This window comes from Myotis davidii, unplaced genomic scaffold (genome assembly GCF_000327345.1).
Source record: "Myotis davidii unplaced genomic scaffold, ASM32734v1 scaffold68, whole genome shotgun sequence".
In the NCBI taxonomy this organism is placed as follows: Eukaryota; Metazoa; Chordata; class Mammalia; order Chiroptera; family Vespertilionidae; genus Myotis; species Myotis davidii.
The window spans coordinates 1553598-1565675 of NW_006300376.1; the positions used below are offsets into that span (position 1 = coordinate 1553598).

The following is a 12078-nucleotide window of genomic DNA, read 5'->3' on the forward strand; positions in this document are numbered from 1 at the left end:
CTATATCCACGTTTGCTCACTCCTATATTATTTGGTCAGTCTTCCTGCAGATTTCCCTTTCTGCCACCTCCCTTTCAACTACATGGATCCTCCTTTACCATATCTGGTTCTGGTAGCTCCTGCCATATAGCTAAGCTGCCTTGTGGATGCTTATCTCAAAGCATGGTGCTAACAGGATAGTTGGACTTCTTAACATGGTGGCTTTGAAGCATTCTATTATCTATAAAGTTCTTTTACTTATTTGACATCTTATTTAAGGACTGTGGTTTTGTAGTTTCCTAATAGCATTAGCCAGCTGGACTCAGTTTAGATGACTTTGGTTTTATTGGCAACATCCAAAGCATCCTAAATAGTCAAGACCCAGTTGAACATATGCCTTCTCTCCAATAGGCCTGAGTAGTGTGTGACCTTGGCTGTGTCATTGTCATAGAGCTTTTTTTTTGTTTTTTTTTTAATCCTCACTTGATATGTTTTTATTGATTTTAGAGAGAGAGGAAGGGAGAGAGAAACATAAATTGGTTGCCTGCTGTATGTGCCCTGATCGGCAATCGAACCTGCAACATTTTGATGTATGAGATGGTGTTCCAACTAACTGTATGAGCCACCCAGCCAGGGCTGTCATAGAGTTTCTTCACAGTCTGTTTGGTCTGGTGCTTGTTAGCCTTGACATTGGCAGTGAACCCAAGTGTGTTTTTGTCTTCTATTTTCATGGTTGACTTCAGTACTAAGGGGGAACCCAATGATGGCATAGTGGTCAAGCTTGTTGCTCTTTTGAGGATACTTGGGCTGCTTTTGGAATGTCTTGGGCTACCAGAAGGTGAATAACATGTGGATAATTTTGTGTGTGTGGCTGTGGATGACTTATAGCATCTGCCTTCTCGGCCTTGCTTCTTTCTTTGCTTTCTGCATGCCATTTTTGTGAAAGGGTATTTTATTTTAAAACTTAAAACACTTTTTAAGTTGGGAGCATTATCCAAATCAAGTGATTATAGTTTTATTATAGTAAAACTCTACATGATATTTTGGCCTTGGTTTAATTTCTTTTCAATTTTTTCCTGGGGACTACAATAATGCCTTTTGTCATAACTTATATGGACTCATTTTAACATCTTATGGATTTGGGTGACTTTTCTAATTTAATATAATTACTTTCATGTTTGAAGAATATAATTTCTGCCTAGCTTCCTTAATAAACCACATACTTCAATTACTTTATACTTTTTATTCTTTCTATAGTAGAAGGGAAAGGAGGAGAGAATATCTCAGAAGTTACTGATTATGTGACTAAGTATTTTGGATTCAAGTTAGTTTTTACATATTTCAATTAGAAGTATTTAGGTCTCACGTGGAAAATGATTCCCTGGTAGTTGAATAAAATTTCCCAAATAGATCATTTATTCTAAGTGGCAGAAAATTTAACCTATCTTGTGAAATTTTCCTAAATGTTATTTAAGTAGGCAGTATTTTCTTGTGCCAATAAAGTATTAGCATGGTAATGAAGGTTAGTATGGTATTAACTCTGGTTTTGCCTTTACTGTGAAAAATGGTTTAACTTATCCCCTTATTTTTTTTGACAGAGCAAATTCGATTAAAGAATATCAGAAAAGTATATGGAAGATGTATGTGGTATCGATTACGGTTATTAAAGCCCCAGCCAAATATTATTCCTACAATAAAGTAAGTAATTGGTTTCAATAAAGAAATATTTAGTGTTTACTTTTTGCTAGGTATCGTCTAAAATAGGTGTATAATAATGAATAAAACATGTATCTGTAAAGAAATTGTGACCTTAGTATGGTTAAGATGTGAATACTAAATTTGAGAGGTGTCTGAACAGAGTTGTTTATAAATTGAAAGGAGAGAGTGTGCTTCTGACTCAAAGGAGAAGGGGAGAAAGAGAAGTCAAATCTTAAAGGAAAACCTTGTGCATCTTGTGTCAGTATTTGAATTTTTGTCTTAAAGACATAGAAGAATCTTTAAAAGATTATTAAAAAAGCAGGGAAGTGACATGATCAAGTTTGAATTTCATGTGATAAAGTTTATTGACCACATACTGTATGCCAGGTGCTGTGCTAGGGCCTTGTAAGTTATCTCATTGGTTTTATATTAACTTCAAGGTAGATGTTTTTGCTTTTTCTCAGATGAGGAAACAGACTAAAATAATGAGGTTACTTGAGTGAGATCATACAATTAGAAGTGGTGGATTGGAGACCTAGTTACTCTTTGTTTTGGCAGGCCTATCTGCTTAAACAGGCCATTACCATGTTTAATTTGAGTCAGCCTATTTGATTTTGTGAGGCTATGGCAGTGGTTGGCAAACTGAGGCTTGCGAGCCACATGCGGCTCTTTGGCCCCTTGAGTGGGCTATGGGATATGCCGGTTTAGAGCATAGGCTTTGGATCTTCACCCTAAGGCAGTGGTTCTCAACCTTCCTAATGCAGCTCCTCATGTGGTGGTGACCCCCCAACCATAAAATTATTTTCGTTGCTGCTTCATAACTAATTTTGCTACTGTTATGAATCGTAATGTAGCTATCTGATATGCAGGATGTATTTTCATTGTTAAATATTGAACATAATTAAAGCACAGTGATTGATTACAAAAACAATATATAATTATATATGTGTTTTCTGATGGTTTTAGGCGATCCCTGTGAAAGGGTCGTTCGACCCCCAAAGGGGTCGCAACCCACAGGTTGAGAACCGCTGCCCCAAGTCATCAATCCTTTATAATAAAATTGGTCAACACTTTGTAGGTATTTGAACCTTAGTTTTCAAGAAAAAAACAGCAGACCAACTCTGTGAAATTCTCTTCAGTGATTAATAAACTGATTTCCTTAACTGGAAGTACAGATTAAAGGATGTTCAAGTAAGGAAGGGTTACATTGATACTGGTAACAATTTAGATAAGGTCAGAAACATCAAAACCTTTTTTGCTACTTAGCCCTGAAGTATTCTTTTACAATTAAGCAGTCATTGTGTAATACTCTAATTTCTGAAAGTTGCTTCCAAAATAACTTTTAAAGTGTGCTTAAGAAAAATACAAGACTTCACAAGTTAACTAATTACTGACTCTATATATACAGTGGGGCCTTGACTTATGAGTTTAATTCGTTATGAGACCAAGCTCATTAAGGGGCTCGTTAACTCAAATTACTCTGTCCACTCAATGCAAAAAATCGGCAGAGAGACAGCTGGTATCTCAAAAAACTCGTTAGTCGGGACACTCGTAAGTCAAGGCCCCACTGTAGTGAAAATGCTTATCTTTTTAGAGCAGTGGTTCTCAACCTTGGCTGAACATTAGAATCACCTGGGAATCTTTTTAAAATCCTGATTTCTGGGCCTCATCCTCTGGAAATTCTGTTTCTTTGTTACTAATGTTGTGCTCCCACCCCATAACAGAGAAACAGGATTTCTGCAGGATGAGGCCCAGAAATCAGGATTTTAAAAAAGATTCCCAGGTGATTCTAATGTGCAGCCAAGGTTGAGAACCACTGTTTTAGAGGAACCAAACATGCTTTCTAAAAAAATTGGTCACAGAGCATGATGCAGTTTATTGTTTCCACCTTTGCTTTGGCTTGGGAAATTAGACCAGGGTTTTATTGATTGTGGTAATTTTTTTCATCAATCTGGTGGGTTCTGTCTTGAGCCTCTGCTCTCCTCCCTTTGGCTTATAGAGCCAGATGCTACAAGTAAAGCATCTAACAAGGGGCATAACATATCCTAAGTGTTTTGTTTCCTTTTCCTTCTGCCCTTGTTTGCTTTTAAATCTGGCTTACAATTTCACCTTTATCTTTGTTTTCTGACCTTTGTTAGCCTGTTGGGAGAATTGGTAAAAGAAAATGCGGAGCCCTAGCCGGTTTCGCTCCTTGGCTAGAGCGTCGGCCTGCAGACTCAAGGGTCCCAGGTTCAATTCCGGTCAAGGGCATGTACCTTCGTTGCGGGCACATCCCCAGTAGGGAGTGTGCAGGAGGCAGCTGATAGATGTTTCTCTCTAATCGATGTTTCTAACTATCATTCTCCCTTCCTCTCTGTAAAAAATCAATAAAATATATTTAAAAAAAAAGAAAATGCGGAGTTATTTGTGTGGGAATAAAGTATATTTTCATGTGTTCTTTTAGATATTGGGGTAATTAGCAAACTTTGGAGTTGAGTTAAAATTATTATTTTAAATTATTTTTATTTTAATTCAATAAATAGTTATTGTGCACCTACTATGTATATGTCAGGTATTATGCTAGGTGCCAATATACTGTGATTAATAAGTAGACATGTTTCAACTACTTACAGTCTTGGGGGATACTGTTAAGTAAACAAATAATAATAGAGTTTAGTAAGGGGGATGCCATGAAGGAGTAGAGGAATGGCTTATAACTCTGGCTCTACACAGAGAAGTGTCCCTGAATAATGAGGTCTGAGCTGAGATTTGGGTGGAGTTACTAATAACAGCCAATAGCTAGTATGAATTATTTATGATATCTGAAGCACTTTCTAGGTGCTTTACATACCTAATCTCAGTTGATTCTCAAACCTACCCTAAAAGTTGGAAACTGAGATATAAAAGGCTAAGCAACTTGTTGAGATCTCTTGGTTAATAAGTGGTGAAGCAGGGATTTGGCCTTAGTTGGTAGTTTTGTTCCAGAGCCTCTGTTCATAAGTACCTCTCCCTAGGTAGCCAGGTAAGAGTGGGAGCACTCCAGATAGGGCTCCCTTTTCTTCTTTGGCCTATAGATAGTGTGGAAAGCAGCTTGCAGTACTTATTATGCTCTTAATAAAGAGTAGAGCGTTATTTTGACCAGATGGAAATATATTTGCATCTCAGTGCTAACTGTTTAAGCTACTCTGAAGTTAGTTAAAACTGAATTAAGATCATATCCAGGGCTCAAGGAGCTTGCATCGAGTCAGAGGAGGAAAGTCACGGTTTCTACTTTTTTGTGACAGTGGTTAGGTCTCCCCCTTGATGAGGACTGCTTCTTGGAGGGTGAATAACCTGAGTTGAGTCTTGAAGAATGAAATAGAGTTTGGATAGGCAGAGATGTGAAATGGGAATTCTAGGTAGAAAGATCCAAGAGAGGAAAAGTGTGGTGGTGGGACAAGCTTAGGGGATTTTGAAAAATCAGCATGATAGAGGTAAGCAGGTGGGTTGGAACTAGATTCTATAGAGTCTCATTCCAAAGCTAGGTTCCTAACAAGAGAGATTAAACACATGGAACATTTTCTTTCTGTCTTTGAAGACAGGCCACCCCAATTTTTTTTTTTATTAGGCCTCCTATGATTCTTTTTGTCTTGGTTTAACAATTTCTATTCAGTGTAACAGATTGTGATATTTCATAAATCTATCAATTTCATCACTTAAAGATAGCCACTATTAAGATGATTTACATTTCTATATTTTTATTTGCAATAAACTTATTTACAAAAATAGGATTATATTACATGTACATACAGCTTTGAAAGCTGTGTTGTTGGTTTTTTTAATTTAATAACACAAGGTAGATAATCTTCCAGTGCACAAGTTTTTAGTGGCCAGGTAGTGTTTCACTGTATAGATATACAGTGTTTCACTGTTAATTTTTTTGTCTAGTACTCTGTTGATAGGCATTTATGTGCATATATGTTTTCTGCTGTTATTTATATCTGTAACCACCCTTTTATATTTTATATATTTAATTCTAGTTTATTTCCTTTTAAGTTTCTTGAAGTAAAGTAGATGGACAGTTAAAAGGGTATGTACTTCTTTAGGTCTTTTGATACCTTATTGCCAGATATTCCTTCAGAGTATAGAGTGTGTGAGAGCTCCTTTTTTCTTTAGTCTCTCCAACACTGGTAATAATCTCTAAAATATTTTCACTAAACAGAACATATTGGAGAGAATAAATTAGTTTTTCCCCAAATTAATTATTATTTTATATCTTTTTAAAAACTAGTATGTACATCTTTTTTATATCTTTATTGGCTAAAAAATGTTCCATTGTGTGGTTCTATCTTTGTTTACTTAGTTTCCTATTAAAGGACACTTAAGTTGTTTCCAGAGTTTTACCATTATAAACATGGTTATATATTTATCTTTGCACAATTGACCCATTATTTTTTGTAGTTTGTTTTTCTAAAAGTGTTATTGCAAGGTCAAGAACAATTCTTTTTTATATTAAATGGTTTACTGAATTCTTGGCATTAATGTATTTTGATTGAATGTAATAGTCCAATAAATTAATAAGTTGAATTTGGTACTTACAGTTCTGCAAGTAGTAACTGAGAATATGAAATGACAGGCATTATACAGTATTCTAGAGAATTCAAAGGTGAAAAAGACACTGTTCTTGCTATAACAGGAGTTTAGAATTTGAGTCAGTGGCATAGTGTTATGAGACCACTTCAGATTGTTTTATGCCTTGATCTTGCCATAATGACTCTTAAAGGAAAACCATGTAGATGTATTTATTTATATTTCACTTATCTTTTTTCTAAACAGGAAAATAATTCTGCTTGCAGGATGGGCATTATTCTTATTCCTTGCGTACAAAGTTTCTAAAACCGACCGAGAATATCAGGAATACAATCCTTATGAAGTATTAAATTTGGATCCTGTAAGTAGTATTTTTATATAATGCACATTAGTTTAATGATCCCATGAAAAGACTGTAAGTCCATGTCCTAAAAGAAATTGGACTGTGCCTAAAAGTAAAACTGTGGTCAGTTAAAATTTTTATTAAAATGAGCTATCTAATCCATTATTTATTATTCTAATGTACATATGTTTTTTAAGCTACAGATGATTGCCATCCTATTAAGAATTGATTTGTAATTACTAAAATGTAAGAATATTTGAAGATCAGGTGGAAAGTTAGTGAGTGGGTATATTTTTAAAACACATGTGTAAGATGGGTTAATGCAAAGTTAAAACCAGGAGATTTATATATGTTAGTTGGATGATTAAAATCTTATGTCCCTGTGTTAGTTGACACTAAGGTAGAGTGTTAACTCTTTATGTATTTTAAAGAACCGGTGTCATTGTCATAGAAATTCACATTAACTTTGGGTGACCCATTGGGTGATCTCTTGATTGATTAATTGAACTTGATTATTGGGTCCCAACAGAAAATTAGTCTTTTAGGTATATCAGTGGAAAGTTAGAACTGAAATGAATGCTAGAGATCAGCTAGCCTTTTTTCCTGATGGTGAAAATGGGACCTGAAAAATTGGTATGTTGTCCAGGATCCTATAACTTCTTAGGAGTCAAGCTAAATCTAGTGCTCTTTCCATGTTTTCCCCAAACCAGTTCTTTTACTTCTAGTCTCTGCTCAGTACTAGTAGATGACTTGACCCAGAGATTCATATAATACAAAGTAAGGAATGTGTTTATCTTCCAGTTTTCTGCTTTGTTAGAAGCAAAGTATTTCTATAATTTGTTTTTCTTTCATTGTGATGATCATGATCATTAAGGAATTTTAAAAATTAAAAGGTTTGGGGGCAATTTGATGCTATGAAAGTCATGAAAAACTTATTAATAGAAAGAGAATCTAATAGGAAACAACTAAAGTAAGCTTATTAAGTATTTACTTAATTTTAAAATATTGACAAGCAGATGAAACCAGATATCCTTCAGATTATTTCTTAGAAAGGAAGGTAAGCTTTGATTGGAGGTTTTTTTCAGCCAGACTTAATTTACCGTGATCATTCTTTGATATTTAAATGTGACAATCCTTTTATTTTATTTAAATACATCATTACAGTTGACTCTTGACAGCATGGGGGTTGAGGTGCTGCTCTTACCTGGTCAAAAATTCGAGTGTAGCTTTTGACTGTATAGTCCTTCACATCACAGTATTTTTAGTCTGCGGTTAATTGGTTCCACAATGTGAAATCCTCGAATACCAAAAACATCCATGTATACATAAATGAACTTGTGTAGTTCAAATCGGTGCTGTTCATGGTTTCATTCTTGTATCATCAGTGCCTAGTGTACTGCATGACACATAGTAGGTGCTCAATATAATAAATATATCAGACAAAATAAGTATATTTTTATTTAAAAAGTACATGGGGTGGAATTTATGGCACAAAATATATAGGATAAAAATTCATTTTCTCTTTCTGAAAATATTGAGTATTTAATATTGTAAGTTCCAAATGAGATGGGTTTTGTTTTTACAGCATTGTGCTTGCTTTTACTAAAACAAACCTTTTCCTTTTAGGGGGCAACAGTAACAGAAATTAAGAAACAATATCGTTTGCTGTCACTTAAATATCATCCAGATAAAGGGGGTGATGAAGTTATGTTCATGAGGATAGCAAAAGCTTATGCAGCGTAAGTATCATAGGATTCATTACATATTTTTAAGAGTGGTAAAGATAGTTTTCTATTTGAATAAATTAGTAAATAAAATAGTTGTCATACATTTTTATTAAATGTTGACCTCATATGCAGAGTCTGTCATTTATAGAACTGCCTGGCAGAGCTAAAATGGTAATCTAACTAAAACCTTAATTTTAAGTAACTTAGAGTAGTGAGTGCATTTGCCATATGAAGTTGGTTAGATTAAGTAGTGATGTGTTAATTGACCTTTTTCTAAGCATCCTAATTAAAAGAGGATATACTTATTCCCATTTTCATTTCTAGTTTTTTTTTATTAGGTAAGATTTATTTCTCTTGTTTTGGCAGTGTAGCTTGTCTCATTTAAATTCTTTACAAGACCAATTTAATTTTGAAGAAACAGGATAGAGTATATACAATCAGAAGTAGTTATTCCTTGAGCATTACTATTACAAGAGTTAAAGGTTAGCTGGATTCTTTAGGACTTGTGATAGGTATATCTCTACATAGCTCTTATGTTGAATTAAAGAGTAAAATACAAATAAGATGTCTGTTTTTTGAGGATTCAGTGACATAAAATATAAGTAAATATTAGGATACTCAGATATAATAACAAACTGACAAAAGTTGGGGACATACTATCTTACTTATGTTCTCAGTAAAAATACATTGACTGTGTCTCTTCTTCCCCCTTTCCTGTGGATTGCTTGTTATCTATATGAATGTGATTTTGTAATTCAGGAGCATCTGAAGTCCGTACCACTTTTTTCTTTTCTGTACAGCTAATGTCCTTCAAATTACTGTCTTTCTATTGGTGTCTCCTTTTCCCCGTTTTTTTGATTGTGTCTCCTTCAAGAATTTAATTGTGCAAGTATTACAGTGCTTTAGTTGCCGTTTTCAGAAGAACTGAAGATTTCAGAGGAAATCAGATAGACAGTATTATTTAATTAGTAGTTTTAATTTTAGTGCAGTTTTTTTTTTCTGCCTTAATCTTCAGGTATTGTAACATGTTCAAATTTCTGAATTTGTTCTGAAGTTACTGGGAATCTGACTGTTATGTATCACTATTCTAAAAAGTACAGAAGAATATAATGTGGCCTTTCATTTTTAACTCAGTTACATGATCGAGATATAGAATGTTTTGTATATAAGATGTCTTAGTTGATGATCTATATAACACAAATTGAGAAGTAAATGATTAGGGGACCCAGACTTTGAGATCTTGTAACTTGTACAAGTATAACTAGATTTGATAAAACTGTACATTTTACCAAATATAAGTTCTGACTGATTGAATTGAAGCTCCCATCTTATGTATAACTCTAGCAGCCTAAGTATAACTCAAGCAGCTTTTGGAATGCAAAAGTTATAGGCTTTGATCTATAAAGCTTTTTAGAATTTGCTTTGGTTATTCAGGATATTTTCTCTTCCCGTATTTGTCCATTATAATAAACTAGATGGGTCATTCCTATTTCTTCATACCAGATTTTTAACTTAGAGGGGAAAAGGTGGTCTGGTTATTTTTGAGGAGTTAGAAACTATTCAATTTTCTGTTTCTTTCTTCTGTTGGGATTTGACTTTCAGATATAAAACCTAGGATCAAGCTACTTTCTAACAAGTGGGCAGCAGAGATGTAACCTTAAAGCTATTCCAGTGTTTAAAAATATGTTTTCATGTGTTTGTACACATGAGTATGTAACTTAGCTTTAATAGCCCACTTAGTGTCACGAATATATAATTTAGTGAAAGCATTCTCTAGATCAGATTTATAATCTGGGGTCCTTGAAATTGTATACAGAATATTATATATATAAATTTTTTATTGATTTTTAGAGAGAGGAAAGGAGAAGGAGAGAGAGAAACATTGATGTGAGTGTGAAACATCGATTGGCTGCCTCATGTATGCCTTCTACTGGGGGTTGGAGCCTGCAACCTGGGCATGTGCCCTGACTAGGAATCGAACTGACAACTTTTTGGTGCCCAGGATGACACCCAACCAATTGAGCCATAATGGCCAGGGCTTTATGTATATATTTAAATGTGTATATATTCCAGAGCAAAAGAGGCCCAGATTTCATTAAATTTATACTTGGATCTATGATACAACCTTCTACCTCCAAAGTTAAGGGATATAATCATGTTTAGGAAACTTTATTCTCATTGAATTAAAAACATTATGTTAGCATTATTGGGCTTGTTTAAACTTATATGAATTAACAAATCACTTATAGCATGTTCTTTCATACTCTTTAGCATATTTATACGTTTTCCTGTGAAAATTTATGATTCTTTGTTTATATCTTTACTAGAGACTAAGTCTTAGGAATGGTATTATACTAAAGCACTAGTAAGTGGCAAAGAAATCACTGACTTTTTAAAAAGTTGATGAATCCTTTTATTTGAGTATCCAGCATGGTGCATATCACAGTGGTTGTACAAGTTGGTTTAATGAATGAATTAATAAGAATTATAATCAGGTATGGTTGCAGGTTAAAAATCAAGTGCTTCTATTATGTGAGCTGTGCTTTATTTTGCAAAATCTGAGGGCATTGAATAGAGAACAGAGCAGTTTATTGTGCTGCCATCAACAGAAAGGCAGAGGGGTCAGAGATAATTATTTTGTGGAAAAGAATCTAGTTAGAAGACAGAATATTGAGAGAAACAATAGCTGAAGCTTTGGGTGGGGTGTACAGTTGTACAAGGAAACTGGGGCAAACTTTTTTGAGAAACATCTCTCAACAGAAAAGAATCTTAGCACCATTTCTTATTAACTTGAAATCTCTCTAATTAGGCTTTCCATTGGCTCCTGTATTTTATTGTGACCTTAGTTCAAATAGTGTAAGTAGAGATACAGTTAAATAAGGACTAAAGATGTCAGGATACTTATTTTTATAAATTATCAAATCGATAAGTTCTAAAATATTTTCAAGTTGTTGAAAATTTTTGCTATTTTATAAAGGTACTTCTGCATTCTCTCTTTCAATTTGGAACTTGGTTGACTAGAACCTGCATTGTATCTTAAGTACATATATTTTGGGAAATAGAAATAGGACCAAAATTGGATTTGTACATAAACATAATCTTTTGCCAACTAATCTACAAGAAAGCCTTTCTTATTTTATTATTAATTTTTTTTTGGTATATTTCTGCCTTGTTCCCTTAACAACATTATAAAGTGTTCGAAGGAAATAAAATTTTATTTTAATGTTTTCTTAGCATCTACACTGGAACCTGGAATAAAACCACTCTCACTCTGTGCCTTTAGCTATTGCCCAGCTCATAGGTAATATTTATATTTAGGTGTTAAAAAGTATATTCACTCTGTCACTTCATATTGCCTGGGTTAGGAAGAAAATTGTGATCTCAGTACAGTGCTAATGACCTTTTTCACAGCAATGGACTTTTATAGGTGTTTTTCTTCTTTTTTTGTTAAGAATATGGTACCAGTTTTGGAGAGATTATTATTAATTAACTAGGGGCCTGGTGCACGAAATTCGTGCACTGGGTCGGGGTGGGGGGGAGTGTCCCTCAGCCCAGCCTGCCCCCTCTCACATACTGGGAGCCCTCAGGCGTTGACCCTCATCCCCCTCCAATCGCAGGATCGGCCCCTTGCCCAGGCCTGACGCCTCTGACAGAGGCGTCAGGCCTGGGCAGGGGACCCTCATTTCCCCCCATCACTGGTTCTGCCCCCAGCCCCCTCCGATTGCTGGCTCTGCCTCTTACCCAGGCCTGATGCCTCGGCCAGAGGTGTAGACCCCCCATCAC

At 34.8% G+C, this 12078-nt stretch overlaps 1 protein-coding gene across 1 annotated transcript in view; it reads left to right on the plus strand.

Annotated features, from left to right (window-relative positions):
- Window positions 1–708: 708 nt before the first annotated feature.
- The window catches only part of SEC63 (SEC63 homolog, protein translocation regulator), a 53547-nt gene continuing 42177 nt past the window's right edge, over window positions 709–12078 (plus strand). The window contains exons 1-4 of the mRNA XM_006777247.2: window positions 709–817; window positions 1578–1677; window positions 6472–6586; window positions 8195–8307. Coding sequence (XP_006777310.1) covers window positions 709–817; window positions 1578–1677; window positions 6472–6586; window positions 8195–8307 — 437 coding nt within the window. The remainder of the gene's footprint in view (window positions 818–1577; window positions 1678–6471; window positions 6587–8194; window positions 8308–12078) is intronic.